Raw genomic sequence first — 16,949 nt, 5'->3', positions numbered from 1 at the left:
TTAAGTTTTGTGGCTTTCTTTGTTTCACAGAAAGAAATTAATCTTGTCATATGAAACGTTGACAATAAAAATTTCGGTTCACACAAAAAAGTTTTTTCACTTGTGATCATTTCTACGAGAAACTCAATCTGGAGAAAAATGCACAACATTTTGTATGCAAGTTGTTGATTTGGAAATTGTTTGTTTGAGCATGGAGATGCTTTTGCAATAAAACAGAAAAAAAATGTACACTGAATTTTGGATTTTTCAATTCGAACGTTTTTCTAGCCATATAGAAAATGTTTATCATACAGTTTTCACATTCAAAGTTTCTATGACAACTTTTTTTTTTATACACTCAAGGTAGGAATCGTATAATAACCAATTATTTTTCGCAGAACTGAATGATAAGAGATCAACCCTGTATTTAGTAATAAACTCTTTTGAAGTTTACACGTGTTTAGTTCTAACTAGCTAATGAGGCTAAACTGCACAGAAACTGTTATAACCACTGACTCTAAAACATTCTTCGTTTTTTTTCTGGTAATTATTTATTTATTTAGGTACCCAAGTTAATGAAAAGTTTCAAATACTGTATTTACTTTTCACTATCTTAAGAAAACTCAATTTTCAGCTCCAAAATTTTTCATTTTTGAGAAAATGTGGTTTGAAAAGTTGGAAAGACAAACGAAAGGCTATAGCGAGATGTATATACAATTTCTCGTCCTAAAAGAAAAATTTAAACGGTTCAGGATATGCAAATTTTGTACCTTGAAACAAATCCTCCCCTACGCAAAGTGAGGTGGGGTAGTTACCTTGATCCTGAAACTGTTGTAAGCGGTACATTGTGTTTAAATTTTGAAACACAAAAACTATTCAATGAAAGTTGACAGTGTTGAACCGGGTCGAGGTGCTCACTTTATATTTAAACTTCCAAGTTCGAGCCCATTTCAGTGCTCGACCGATAACAATAGTCAAAACAGGGGTTTGGTTCAAGCACAATCTCAAAATATACCTCGAGCACGGCTGAGCACAGTCGAGAACTGTCAAGCACAGTCGAGCATGGTCAAAACATGCCTCGAGCACGGTCGAAACATACCTTGAGCACGGTCGAAACTTACCTCGAGCACGGTCAAAGCATAACTGGAGCACAGTCAAAACATACTTTGAGCGCGGTCGAAACATACTTCGAGCACGGTCGAAACATACCTCGAGCACAATCGAGCACGGTCGAGGACGGTATAACATATCTATTGTTCCGCTGTAATTCGAAGTCAAAAAGTATTTTTTTTTCAAATATCAACATATTTTTTTAAACATTATCGAAACAGATGGCAAACCAGTCTTCCAAAAGATGGAAAAAATAACTCAAAAATAGTTCATATCTACAAAGAATTTAAACCGCCTATAAATCTAATCTTTTCATTCTGATAGAAAAGCCTCAAAAGATCATAGCCGAAAAGCATAATTTATTACGTTTCAGGATAACTCATGTTGTTTGAAAGTCAAAACATGCCCCAATTCGGTCGAGCTCGGTCGAAACATATCTTGCTTGCCTCGAGCACGGTCGAGCGCAATTTTTTCGGTCGAGCACAATCGAAACTTATCAAATTTTGGTCGAGCACGGTCAAAATATACCGATGTTTGATCGAGATGGTCGAAATATTAAGTGAACTCCACGATCCAGGGACTCTTCCTTCATCTAAATGTTTCTTAATTATTGAAGGTAATTAAAATGTGACTCAGCTACAAAATTGAACTCATTGTTTTGTAGTTTAGAAGAAATAAGAATAGGTAACATAACTTGAATATGGGTTCATCGACTGTTTCAGTTCCTTCAGAAATTCAGAATTTCTAGTGGGCATTAGTGCTACATTACTGCAATAGTGAAAAAACCGATGAACCCATAATCAAGATACTTTCGAAAAAATTTAAATTTTTTTTTGGTTCGCATTTTGGGTTTCAGCAGTGGTACAGCCACGAAATGAAAATATGTTATAACTAATAATTTTATAGTAGTTGTATATTATTCAAATGTTTGTAGTTTTATATTTCTCGGAAAACAGGACTAAAATCTACGGAAGATCGATTTTGATATTCACATTTTAAGTTAAAAGTTTAGCATCCTATTTCTTCCTCCGCAAATTTGTTCCGCAAATTTTCAATTTGAATTTAAGATTTTTAAATTACATGAATTACAAAAAACAACATTAATAACTGCTCAAAAAAATCCTTAGTTTTCACTTAGACGCATTGAGTCTTTTAATCAAAGTTCCGTGTATTTCAGTCAAGTATTCCAAGCAGAATCTAATGAAAAAAGAATTTTTTGATAAAAGCAACTGCGGTAAAAAATTAAAAGACTGCGGTTTGATAAAATTGATATTGTGAAAATTTGGTGAGGAATTTAGTTTTTTTTTTCACTTCTTTTGAAACGTTTTGAAAAGTGTTTTATCTTTTCTCCAAATTTTTCGAAGAAACGGTTTCACCGGTTTGTAAAAAAATTGGTATCACTGAAATGACCGCCCACTTTCCTGTGAGCCTGCATAATCCATTATTCTCTTTTTACAGTACCCTTCGAATAAATCGGTGGAGGAGTGTTTGAACCGTATTTTTAGATTTTTTAGTAAAAAACTAAAAACTACCAAACTATGAGATTTTGGGTTCAATAAAAAACAAGTAAAGACATGGAAACCGCTTTTTTGGAAATTTTATGACTTTTCCCGAAAACTATTATGCTGTTCACGAACAGGTTGTGGTTTTCTTGCTGCAAGCCGTTACTCCATATTCTCTGTAGAAAAAAATTATAGCCATCAGAAAAGTCAAGTTTCATGTTCTATGTGACCGTTTTTTCGAATTTGTTGACTTTTCTCAGAAGATATCCGAGAGATTAATTATTCAATCTAAGGGACCGGTTGCAACTATTTTTCCTGAAGAAGCGGCGAATCTTCAAACTTTGTCTTATGTCCGAGGGAAATTTCCAATATCTGAACTTTTCAGCGGTTTCCCAGTTTTAGCCAATAATTTCACTTATCCAAAAATATCCTGGCAATACTGAGATTTAGCGTTCATTCGAAAAAACAGGTTACTGGTTGGTTCAAAAGAACATGTTGTGAGAGAAATCATCTCCCCAACCAAATTTCGTTTCGTTTGAAAGAACGGATACTAGATTTAATATGTATATCCCCTACATAAGCGGTTAATCGCTTGTTTTAATGGAGTAACAACTGAAGTTTTTGGTTAAAAAAACTTTTTAAAATTTTGAAAATTACGGATGTCATCCCGCATCAGTAAAAGAATCTAAAATATATCAAACAGTTAACTCCAGGTTTAGCTGGGCACGTAGCTACAAAATATTTGCTTATGGCTCCGCCTCTCCTGGATTCAAAAATGCGACCCTCAAGTTCTAGTTATCATCATTGCAGAGATATTCACATGATCGCCTCACCCAGAGTTGCGAAGTTCAGTTACACTGTGAAGTTAGTTATAAGATATATTACTTCTGTATCCTACCTCCACTATTTCAGCGAAGTTCCATCTAATGAACACGTACAGCTGCACAGACAGCAACACCACGCCCAGGACCTGAAAAAGAGACTTTAATTTACCTCTTTGATAAAGATAGGAAAAAATGGAACTCTTATAGTATTTCGGTACCCGGGTCGACGTCTGCGGTTTACGTTTCGGTCGACTCGACCAAAAATCGGCATATTTGGACCACCTCGATCCAAGCTTGATAAGAATTTGTCGCAAAAATGATTCATTATAGATTTTTTTTGAGACCCATAAATGTTTTTATATGCAAAAAATGTAATTCGTTGAAAGCACGGTCAACAAACCCAACTTTTTAAGATAAGCTGAAGATATTAAGAAAAATTGTTCCGAAAAGTGTGAAAAACAATTTTCAGATGAATTTCTTTATTCGAATCTAGGAGAGTTGCTTTCAATCAAAATTTTCCATGTGCTACCTTAAAAATCTGAGATCTAGGGTCTGCATGATTGGTAAAGATAAACTCAATTAACAAATGTTACAAAATTTGTATCTTAAAAACTATTGTTTCCAAATAAAGAAAAAAGTTAATGTAATTAATCTGGCTGAAACCTTTTTCGAGTTTCCGAGTAAAAAAAGGACGAGGTTTCTTTGACGTTCCGCAAACACGCAAAAAAATTGCTGGGCTAAACAAAAACGCGTCGTATCTTTTTTTGAAATAGACGGAAATGGCAAAAAAAAATCAGTGGAGGTGGTCAATGTCTATGTTTCAGTTGCAACCATGATTCCTTTTGTCAAAAAATCCAAAACTTTTATTGCAGCTTTTGCAAACAATCATGACAAAAGCGCAGTAAAGCAACTAAAATTCGTGCGGGGAAATTTTCTTTTGCATTAATAAAAACCTGTTTATTTCCAAATTGTTTTATTTGAAGAGGCAGAATCTTACAAGTATCAACATTTTTGTTAACGACAACGATAACTGCGATATTGCGTTTCTCTAAAACTGCCTAGAAGATTGAATACATTTGTATCGAAGTCTGTCGCAAAAATGATCCATTATAGAATTTTTTTGAGGCCCAGAATTGTCCATAAAACGTTCGTCAATGAAAACACGGTCAACAAGCCTAACTGTTTAGGATAAGCTGAATATATTTAGAAGAATTGTTCAGAAAAATGTGAAAAAACATTTCCAGATAATTTTCTTAATTCAAATCTCTTGCATATATAGCGTCGGGGATCGAGGTTTGCAATCTATGTTGAGGTTTTAAGGGTCGCGGTCAAGCGCCTCATCATTAGTCGCAGTGGGTTTAAATACGCGGAAAAAGCATGAAAAGGCAGAAAATTGCAAGAAAAAAAAACGCGGAAAGTCTAAAAAGTACCGCTAAACAATTTCTGTTCAGTTTTTCATTGTCTTTGCCCATAAAATTGAGCGAAAACATTGTGTCCGAGTAAATGTTCAGTAAGAAAGCTGCACAAAAGAATAATACACCTAGACGAGTTGCTTTCAAGCAATCGAAAGTTTCCTTGCGCTTCCTTGAAGAATCTGAGATCTAGGGTCTCCCAGATTGGTAACGTCATACTCAATTAAAAAAGACAACCAAAAAAATATTTTTAATAACCACTTTATTCATTAAAAAAAATTAATCTGTTCAATATAGATGAAACCTATTTCGAGTAAAATAAAATCATCATGTTTTTTTTGACATTGCGCAAAATTTATTTGACTGAAAAAAAACGTGTCACATCTTCTCTTAATTGGGCCAAAAAATCAAAAAAATTCATTAGATGTTGTCGATGCACAAGTTCCAGTAAGAACCGTGCTTCAAATTGACGAAAGTATCAGATTTCTTCAACGTAGCTTTTGCAAACAATCATGACAAAAGTGCAATAAAATAACTAGAACTCATGAACGGAAGATTTCGTTTGCATTATCAAAAACTGATTTGTTCCAAAACTGTGTTATTTGAAAAATAGTATCTTACCATTTTTTTCTTAGTATCAAATATTTTGTTAAAGATATCTTTAACTGCGATAATGCATTTCTACAAATTTGCCTAGAAGGCTAAAAAGTTTTATGTCGAAATTTCTCGCAAATATGATTCATTATAGAACTTTTATGAGACCTAGAAATGTTGATATATCCAAAAAATGTTCTTAATTGAAAGCACGGTCAACAAACCCAACTGTTTAAGATAAGCTGAAGCTATTAAAAAAAATTGTTCGGAAAAGTGTGGAAAACAATTTTCAGATGTATTTCTTTATTCGAATCTAGGAGAGTTGCTTTCAATCAAAATTTTCCATGTGCTACCTTAAAAATCTGAGATCTAGGGTCTCCAAGATTGGTAAAGACAAACTCAATTAACAAATAACACAAAAATTGTATCTTAAAAACTATTGTTTCCAAACAAAGAAAAAAGTTAATTTGATTAATCTGGCTGAAATTTTTTTCGAGTTTCTGAGTAAAAAAAGGACGATGTTTCTTTGACGTTCGGCAAACACGCACAAAAATTGCTTGGCTAAACAAAAACGCGTCGTATCTTTTTTTGAAATGGACCGAAATGGCAAAAAAATCAGTGGAGGTGGTCAATGTCTAAGTTTCAGTTGCAACCATGATTCCTTTTGTCAAAAAAGCCCAATGAATAGGTAGAAAATAGAAAGAAAAAAAACGCAAAAGTCTAAAAAGAAGCGCGAAACCATTTCTGTTCAGTTTTTCATTGTCGTTGTCCATAAAGTTGAGCAAAAATCTTGTGTCTTAAAAAATTATTCAGCAAGAAAGCTGCACAAAAGAACAATAAACCTAAAGGAGTTGCTTTCAAGCAAACAAAAGTTTCCATGCGCTTCCTTAATGAATGTGAGATCTCGGGTCTCTCAGATTGGTAAGGGCATACTCAATTAGAAAAGACAACCAAAAATTTATCTTAAAACCTATTTAATTCATATTGAATAAGAAAAGCCTAATCTGATCAATATAGATGAAATCTATTTCGAGTAAAATAAAATCATCATGTTTTTTTGACATTGCGCAAACACGTGCAAAATTTATTTGGCTGCACAAAAACGTGTCATATCTTTTTTTAATTGGGCAAAAAAGTCAAAAAAAATCCTTTAGATGTTGTCGATGCACAAATTGTAGTTACAACCACGATTCATAACATCAAAGTATCTGAACATTTCAACGCAGTTTTTACACTTGATCATGACAAAATTGCAGTTATATAACTAGAATCCATGCGCGGGAATTGTCTCTTGCATTTAAAAAAAAAATTGTTCCAAAACTGTTTTATTTGAAAAGGCAGAATCGCACAAGTTTCAAAGTTTTGTCATTATTGACAACGAAAAGTGCAATAATGCGTCTCTCTAAAACTGCCTAGAAGGCTAAATAAATTTAAATCAAAATTTGTCGCAAAAACGATTCATTATATATTATTTTTGAGACCCATAAATGTTTTTCTATGCAAAAATTGTAATTCGTTGAAAGCACGGTCAACAAACCCAACTGTTTAAGATAAGCTGAAGTTATTAAGAAAAATTGTTCAGAAAAGTGGAAAACTATTTTCAGATAAATTTCTTTACTCGAATCTCTTGCATATATAGCGTCGGGGATTGAGGTTTGCAACCTTTGTTGAGGTTTCAAGGGTCGAGATCGCGCGCCTGATCGTGAGTTGCACTGAGTTTAAATACGCGGAAAAATGCCCATGAAAAGGCATAAAAACAGAAGAAAATCCAAAAAGTGGCGCTAAACAATTTCTTTTCCGTTTTTCATTGTCTTTGTCCATAAAATTTAGCACAAATCTAGAGTCCGGGTAACTTGTTCAGCGAAAAACTGCACAAGGAAATAATACTTCTAGGAAAGTTGCTTTTAAGCAATCAAAAGTTTTTATGTGTTTTCTTAAAGAATCTGAGATCTAGGGTCTCCAAGATTGTTAAAAGTGAACTCAACTGAAAAATATGTATGTTAAAACTATTCTATCTTTGTAAAGAAAAGACGAAAAAACTTAATCTGTATAATATGGCTGATACATTTTTTGAGTTTGAAAAAATCAAGATGTTTTTTGACATTGCGCAAGCACGCGCAAAAATTAATTAACCTGTATAAATTTGCTAAAATTTTTTTCGAGTTTAAAAAAATTAAGACGTTTTTTTTACATTGCGCAAACACGCGTAAAAATTATTTGGCTCCACAAAATCGTTTAATGGGCAAAAGCAAAAAAAAACCACTAGAGGTCGTCGATGCACAAGTTTCAGTTACAACCATGATTCAAATTGTCTAGAATCCATGCGCGGGAATTGTCTTTTTCATTTTCATAAAAAATTTTGTGCCAAAACTGTTTTATTTGAACAGGCAGAATCGCACAAGCTTCAAAGATTTGTCATTGACAACGAAAACTGCGATAATGCGTTTCTCAAAAACTGCCTAGAAGGCTAAATAAATTTAAATTGAAAATTTTCGCAAAAATGATTCATCATAGAACTTATTTGAGACCCATAAAAGTTTTTATATGCAAAAAAGTGTAATTCGTTGAAAGCACGGTCAACAAACCCAACTGTTTAGGATGAGCTGAAGATATTAAGAAAAATTGTTCAGAAAAGTGTGGAAAACTATTTTCAGATAAATTTCTTCATTCGAATCTCTTGCATATATAGCGTCGGGGATTGAGGTTTGCAACCTATGTTGACGTTTTAAGGGTCGAGATCGCGCGCCTGATCGTAAGTTGCACTGAGTTTAAATACTGAGAAAACGCACATGAAAAGGAATAAAAACAGAAGAAAAAAACGCGGAAAAGCCAAAAAGTGGCACTAAACAATTTTTTTTCAATTTTTCATTGTCTTTACCCAAGAAATTGAGCAAAAATCATGAGTCCGGGTAAATTGTTCAGCAAAAAGTTGCACAAAGAAATCATACTTTTAGTAGAGTTGCTTTCAAGCAATCAAGAGTTTCCATGTGATTCCTTAGAGAATCTGAGATCTAGGGTCTCCCAGGTTGGTAAAGATGAACTCAACTGAATTTTACGTATGTTAAAACTATTCCATCTATGTATAGAAAGAAGGAAAATTTTAATCTGTATAATATGGCTGAAACCTTGTTCGAGTTTGTGAAAATCAAGATGATTTTTGACATTGCGCAAATACGCGCAAAAATTATTTGGCTCCACAAAACCTTTTTTAAAATGGGCCAAAAAGACAGCATAAACTTATCTTAAAAAGTATTGTATCCGTCTAAAGAAAGAAGAAAAAACTGAATCTGTTTAAGGTAGCTGAAAACTACTTCGAGGGAAAAAATCGATTTGGTTGCACAAAAACGTGTCCTATAGTTTTTAAAATGTACAAGAAAGGCAGAAAATCAACTAGAGGTTGTCTATGCACAAGCTCCAGTTACAACCATGCAACAAATTGTCGAAAGTATCAGATTTCTTCAAAGCAGCTTTTGCAAACAATCATGACAAAAGTGCAATGAAATAACTACAATTCATACGCGGAAAGTGTCCTTTGCATAATCAAAAAAGATTTTGTTCCAAAATTGTTTTCATTGGAAAAGCAGAATCTAACAAAATTTGAAAGCTTTGTCGATGACGGTGAAAACTGCGATAATGAGTTTCTGTAAGACTGTCTAAAAGGCTGAATAAATTTAAATCGAAATTTCTTGCAGAATTGATTCATTATAGAATTTTTTGAGCCCCAGACTTGTGTACATATGTATAAACTGTACTTTGCTGAAAGTATGGTCAACAAGCAAAACTGTTTAGTATAAGCTGAAGCTATAAAGAAAAAAATATTTAAAAAATGAAAAACCTTTAAGAGTTGTTCAGATAAAATTGTTCATTCGAAACTCTTGCAGACATAGCGTCGGGGATTGAGGTTTCAAATGTCGCGATTGCGCGTTTGATGGTTACTGGCACCGAGTGTAAATACGCGTAAAAAGACCCAAGAAAAGGCAGAAGAAAGAATAAAAAACTCGGAAAATCCAAAAAGTAGGGTTTAACATTTCCTGTTCTACTTTTCATTGTCTTTGTCCATAAAGTTGAGCAAAAAGTTTGTGTTCGAGTAAATTGTTCAGAACGAGAAAAAAGCTGCCCAAAGAAACAATATTTCGAGAAGAATTGCTTTTAAGCAATCAAAAGTTTCCATGCGCTTCCTCAAAGAATTTGAGAGCTAGGGTCTCCTAGATTGGTAAGGATAAACTCAACTAAAAAATACGTATTTTAAAAACTATTCTATATATATAAAGAAAGAAAGAAAAAACATAATCTGCATAATATACCGACTGTAAATATGCGGAAAACGACCCATGAAAAAAAAAGAATAAAAAACGAAGAAAGTCCAAAAAGTAGCGTTAAAAAACCTTTAATAAGTTGTTTATCGTCTTTGCCCATACATTTGAGCAAAAATCTTGTGTTCTAGTAAATTGTTCAGCAAAAGTTTGTTCATTTAAACAAAACATCTAGCAGAGTTGCTTTCAAGCAATCACACGCTCCACATATTTCAAGCAATCACACGCTCCAGGTATGAAGTTTTTAGTAAAGTCCGTTTTCGTTAACTTTTTTACATGAAAAATGTAAAAATTCGACTCCATACATAACTTGATTATTAAAAAAATCAAAAATCTAGGTTCGCTTTTTTCAAGTGGCAATTTCTTATTTTTTTGAGCATGAACAAAGCTTTATGGAAAAAAACGAGCACAAAGATGCAACTGAAATCCACCAAAAAACAAGAAATTTGGAAATGTTTTTCCAAATTATTCAAAACTAAAGTAAAAAATCAAAATTCTAAGCATGTTGGGCCCTAGAGATGACTATTGGCTAGGACTAGGATAAAAAATTAGATGAATACATTTTAAATTGCGCTAGGGAGAAATTTTTTAAAATTTCAATATAATGAAAAACAAAGAAAATCCAAAGTGAAAAAAAAAATTGTTTGATAACAGAGTTTGAGCGTAGCAGTACTTTGCAACCCGATAAACACGCACTGCAACCTCCACCGAATATATGGACACCTATTTAGTATTATGCAAGGATTGCTTAACATGCTAATCAAACAAAAAATACACAAGTTTATTGTCAACCCACTATAAAATCAATATGTTATAATCTACCACTACATACCCACGATGAAAATCACTTTCATCGTTCACAAATTTTAAAATTAGCTTCCTGTTCACACACCGAATGAATTTAAAACAGAGACAAAAAACACAACAAAAATTACGATAAAGTAACAAAAAAAAAACTATTACAAAGACAAAATATTAATTTCCAAATAAATTCCCGATTTACCCCAGCTAAAAATTTAAAAATCGGAACATATGTTTTAAGTCCAAATTTTACAACACAAAAAGGAATTTCTAAAAAATTACAACCACTCCGAAGAGGACCGTATCAAATAATTTATAAACCCACTGATGTAACATACAAACTTTTAGGATTAAACAAAAAAAAATCGTTCAACATCGAAACAATCTTTTACCTTATTACGCAAAAGAGTACGCACTTCGAGAACTTACTCAACTATACTCTTCTACATGGCTTAAAGAAATTCAAAATAGCTCAGAGCAACATCAAAATCAAAGCACTGATATGTACCCCATCTAAAAACAATTAGATAAAAAGGACAAAGAACTTCCCAAACAAATATCAAAATACTTGGACAACAAAAAAAATCACTCAAACAGAAAAAAAAATCGAAAATTAGAAGAAAAATTATACGACAAGATCAAAAAGAAAAATCTCCACATAGGCAATCCTCGCGATTTCGTAATCAGCCACGAAAAGATTACAAAACATTTATCCCGCAATCTAAAATAATAAAGAAAGTTGAATTTCAAAAACCACTTTAAAAATAATTAACATTTTCACCTCTTGAAAGATCTTTTCATAACCCGTACATTTTCTAAAAATTCATGCTGATAAGCACTTGAACAAACTCGTTCAAATTCAGCCAATCAGAAGCTTTTCCGAATCATCACCTCATTTTTGACACGACTTCTTTAGCCGACAAATAATAACCTTCAAGCGTATCTCTAACTATAACTTTAAGACCTCCAGGTCAAAAATGAGCAACCCGCTCGAATTTGACAACTGAAATAAACAAAACCTCAATATTACGACCCTCCCCTATCAACTAGAACAATATTGTCCCAGCTTAGACCTCGAAATACCCTCAAGCAAAAATATTAAATTAACCTGAAGAACAAAATCGATATGATCATTTAACCTAAAGAAAAAATCATTCTCAAATACCCCCAATAAATAAAAATAAAACTAGGAAAACCCTTAATAGCCCTGCAAACTTCCCCTCACCAAAAATTGCTTAAACCCAACCTACTTGTCAAAAAACCAATAAATAACCCGACCACACTCGAATTGCTTTGGCCACTTCTCCAAACTAAATACATCATTCGCTTACTAGCTAAACTAATAACATCATCAGAAATAATCCACGACGTTTTTCCTTATGGATTCTTCCCCGACGAATAAGGTAAGTACGAATTAAATAAATTATTCTAATAAATTCGAAACAAAACTAACCATTCTTAATAAATGTTTTCTCTTTTTCTTTAGTCTTCACAGGTACGATCATCAATCATCTACAAAAGAGAAAAACGAAACAAAAAACAGAAAACTTTTTTCTAAAATCAAAAAGGTAGATGAACCAATTACAATATATGAAGCAGTAAAATTTACCCCCAAAACAGCACTAATTTGATAAATGAACTCTTTTCCCATATGCAATAAATATTCTTAAAATGAAAATAAATTGATAATTTCAATCCACCAAAGAAAGCCGTGAAATTAATAATTTCAAAGTAGTAAATTAATAAAAATTGCCTATAAAATTAAAGCAGTACTAACCTTTTCAAAGACGCTTCTTTGTAGTTTTAAATTTTCACTCGCCCATAAATTCTATCCAAATTCGCATTGCTCGCCCACAAAGATTTGTTTAAAATAGTGAATTTAACTTTTAACTTTCACTGATAATAACTTTAACCAGTTTTAACACATTTAAAACTTTCCTTTAACTTGGTTGGAAAGGAATTATATAATAATCCAAACTAACCAACGCAAGCTTACTAAACCTTACAAACCACGACCTAACAGCATGACTAGGAAAAGAAAACGCACGGTACCCAAACCGGATTAAAACAAGCTTAAAACTGGATAAAGTATTCTCTTAAAAATAACTGAACTAAAACTAGTTATTAAATAGTTTCAAAGTTTTGTCATTAACAACGGAAACTGCGATAATGCGTTTCTCTAAAACTGTCTAGAAGGCTAAATAAATTTAAATTGAATTTGTCGCAAAAATGATTCATTATAGAACTTATTTGAGACCCATAAATGTTTTTATATGCAAAAAAGTGTAATTCATTGAAAGCACGGTCAAAAAAACCAACTGTTTAGGATAAGCTGAAGATATTAAAAAAAAATTGTTCAGAAAAGCGTGGAAAACTATTTTCAGATAAATTTCTTCATTCGAATCTCTTGCATATATAGCGTCGGGGATTGAAGTTTGCAACCTATGTTGAGGTTTTAAGGGTCGAGATCGCGCGCCTGATCGTAAGTTGCACTGAGTTTAAATACGCGGAAAAACGTCCATGAAAAGGCATAAAAACAGAAGAAAAAAATGCGGAAAAGCCAAAAAGTGGCACTAAACAATTTCTTTTCAGTTTTTCATTGTCTTTGCCCAAGAAATTGAGCAAAAACCTTGAGTCCGGGTGTATTGTTCAGCAAAAAGTTGCACAAAGAAATCATACTTTTAGTAGAGTTGCTTTCAAGCAATCAAGAGTTTCCATGTGATTCCTTGTTCGAGTTTGAGAAAATCAAGATGATTTTTGACATTGCGCAAACACGCGCAAAAATTATTTGGCTCCACAAAACCTTTTTTAATATGGGCAAAAAGGCAGCAAAAACTTATCTTAAAAAGAATTGTATCCGTCTAAAGAAACAAGAAAAAACTGAATCTGTTTAAGGTAGCTGAAAACTACTTCGAGTGAAAAAATCGATTTGGTTGCACAAAAACGTGTCCTATAGTTTTTAAAAAGTGCAAGAAAGGCAAAAAATCAACTAGAGGTTGTCTCTGCACAAGCTCCAGTTACAACCATGCAACAAATTGTCGAAAGTATCAGATTTCTTCAACGCAGCTTTTGCAAACAATCATGACAAAAGTGCAATGAAATAACTACAATTCATACGCGGAAAGTGTCTTTTGCATTATCAAAAAAGATTTGTTCCAAAATTGTTTTCATTGGAAAAACAGAATCTAACAAAATTTGAAAGCTTTGTCGATGACGATGAAAACTGCGATAATGCGTTTCTGTAAGACTGTCTAGAAGGCTAAATAAATTTAAATCGAAATTTCTTGCAGAATTGATTCATTATAGAATTTTTTGAGCCCCAGACTTGTGTACATATGTATAAACTGTACTTTGCTAATAGTATGGTCAACAAGCACAACTGTTTAGTATCAGCTGAAGATATTAAGAAAAAACGATTTAAAAAATGAAAAATGTTTAAAAGTTGTTCAGATAAAATTGTTCAATCGAAACTCTTGCAGACATAGCGTCGGGGATTGAGGTTTCAAAAGTCGCGATTGCGCGTTTGATCGTTACTGGCACCGAGTGTAAATACGCGTAAAAAGACCCAAGAAAAGGCAGAAAATAGAATAAAAAACTCGGAAAATCCAAAAAGTAGGGTTTAACATTTCCTGTTCTATTTTCATTGTCTTTGTCCAAAAAGTTGAGCAAAAAGTTTGTGTTCGAGTAAATTGTTCAGAACGAGAAAAAAGCTGCACAAAGAAACAATACTTCGAGAAAAGTTGCTTTTAAAGCAATCAAAAGTTTCCATGCGCTTCCTCAAAGAATTTGAGAGCTAGGGTCTCCTAGATTGGTAAGGATAAACTCAACTGAAAAATACGTATTTTAAAAACTATTCTATATATATAAAGAAAGAAAGAAAAAACATAATCTGCATAATATACCGACTGTAAATATGCGGAAAACGACCCATGAAAAAAAAGAATAAAAAACGAAGAAAGTCTAAAAAGTAGCGTTAAAAAACCTTTAATAAGTTGTTTATCGTCTTTGCCCATACATTTGAGCAAAAATCTTGTGTTCTAGTAAGTTGTGCAGCAAAAGTTTGTGCAATTAAACAATACATCTAGCTGAGTTGCTTTCAAGCAATCACACGCTCCACATATTTCAAGCAATCACACGCTCCACGTATGAAGTTTTTAGTAAAGTCCGTTTTCATTAATTTTTTTACATGAAAAATGTAAAAATTCGACTACATACATAACTTGATTATTAAAAAATTCAAAAATCTAGGTTCGCTTTTTTCAAGTGGCAAATTCTGATTTTTTTTGAGCTTGAACAAAGCTTTATGGAAAAAAACGAGCACAAAGATGCAACTAATTGTCTTTACTGTAGACCCAACTGAAATTATTCCCAAAAAAAACGACCTTTTTAATTTTGGATCTTGGGTAGAACGCAGTTTCATTTTTTTGTTGTTATATGCTTGATTATATGTAAGACTATCAGATTACAGGTCACAGTTTTTAAATACTACAATTATTTTAAAAGAAGATTGCCATATAGGAACGAATAAGTTTTTTGTCCTTGTCAAGTCAAAACAACAATTCCTTGGTGATTCTTCAAATGCCGTTTATCTGTGCAACTCATGCCATCAAACTGCACATGAGCTTTTTATTATGAGATAACCTTTGCGCTGTGGTTACTGTGCTTGCAGACAGAACACTAACGAATTACGAAAAACTCGATTTTCTGTTCACGGAAAATGCTACTTGTGAGTTTTTTTAGCTCTGCAAAAAATAAAATATCCGTATATGGAAAAATGTTTGCAAAAAAAAGTTTTGCATTCTTCTATAGGTATTAAATTGTATAAAAAATTTTAAAAAACGATTTTAAAAACATGAAAAAATGTGATAAACAGTTTTGGTCGAACCAAAAGCACACATATTTGAGATATAGCTTGAGCTGCACAGTCTCAGTAGTTGTGGCGTTCAAGCTTCTAGTGCCAGCCTCAATACGCTCCCTGAAACGAGAGCCTGTTAAATGAACGGTTTCTTTCGTTACTTCTTCTCCGACCTGAGTTTAAACACCAAGTTTGATTCCAAGATGTTTTTTTTTTGCGAATGTGCCTAAGCAAAATGTGGAAGAACTCTCTTTTACAGACGTTGTGAGAAACTCTATATTGGAGCCAGAAAAAAATCTTTCTCGAAACCAGTTGCAACTTCTGAAGGCTCTAGTAGTGGTTTAAATTCAGGTGGAAGGCAAAATGCCTGTTGGGTTCGCTGTTGATTTTTTGGATTATATTTTTAAAAATGTATCACTGGAAGTACGCTGTTATTCATAACAGCATGGATTTGAACTCATTAAATTGATGAAGGTCAACCTTCAAAGGAGGCAAAAGCATAACACGAGGTCATTAGTCATAAAACTCAACCCTTTAGATTTGACTGAAAATCCAAGAGAAATGCGATGTCCCCCAAGGCACCGCTTTATAGCATCTTCATATTGAATCGCTCTAAAATCCTGCATCAAATTAGACATGTTTGCAACCCACCTTTTAGACACGATGCTCGATTGCTTATAATAACTAGACCGCGAATAATCTTGCGTGTTTTGTGCTCTTTGCTTTATTTTTCTTATAAAAATAAAACTTTTTGGACAAAATAGTTAACAGTCTTTATCTTTTTAAACATAATTTTTGAAAATTGAAATAGGAAATTTAATAAAAAAAATCAAGATACGTGCAGAAAAGTTACGTTTAAACTACTTGTTCTTGAATCAAAATTGATTATAAATTATTCTAAGTTTCTCCTCAAACAAACTTTCCCATGCGATCTGCAAGATCTTTTTGAGCATATCCAAATTGTTATCCTGCACTTTTTATCAATTCAAACTTTATCATTTTTTTCAGATTTAAAGATCAGGTTTTAAATGGTTCAATTTAAAAGAACAATGGTTATAATTGAGAGCGATTCTTGAAATGATTCAATTGAGGTTTCGAACTCAATTTTCGGTTTTAACTGAACAAAAAGACCCTGATCTTCACATATCAAATATTTTGAATTCAGTTAGTGCCAGGGATAATTGGGAGATTCCAAGTGTGTTGCGAGTTAGCGGACTTTTTGTATTTTCGTAATTGCTAATTGCTACGTCATACGAGTTGTCTGTTTGCGAGTTGTCGTTTGTTGCGAGTCGTCATGCTACGACTCCTTTCACACCATAGAAAAAAGAAACGAGTAAACTCTACTGACCTTGGTAGTAGTTGATCATGGAGTCCATCATCTCAGTTTTGCCATGCTCGTCAACGACATCTCTATAGGCGAAGAAACAGCCAACCAGTGCTACCAGAAGCACAATGGACAACCCGAGGAATAGGGCGAACTAAAGATTAATAATTTAAATTAAAACTAAAAGCCGATTGTTGTACAGTTGTACAAGTATAAAGCAAAGTAAGCTGTTATC

At 33.0% G+C, this 16,949-nt stretch overlaps 1 protein-coding gene across 1 annotated transcript in view; it reads right to left on the bottom strand.

The window, feature by feature from the left end:
- Positions 1–16,949, bottom strand: part of LOC134856622 (tetraspanin-18-like) — a gene marked incomplete at its 3' end in the record, with an annotated part of 74,627 nt that overhangs the window by 40,290 nt on the left and 17,388 nt on the right. The window contains 2 exon segments of the mRNA XM_063872893.1: positions 3,490–3,584; positions 16,739–16,868. Coding sequence (XP_063728963.1) covers positions 3,490–3,584; positions 16,739–16,868 — 225 coding nt within the window.

Source organism: Symsagittifera roscoffensis, unplaced genomic scaffold, assembly GCF_963678635.1.
Source record: "Symsagittifera roscoffensis unplaced genomic scaffold, txSymRosc1.1 SCAFFOLD_231, whole genome shotgun sequence".
Lineage (NCBI taxonomy): Eukaryota > Metazoa > Xenacoelomorpha > Acoela > Convolutidae > Symsagittifera > Symsagittifera roscoffensis.
The sequence above is the reverse complement of the archived record's forward strand: the minus strand, read 5'-3'. Positions and strand labels throughout refer to the sequence as shown.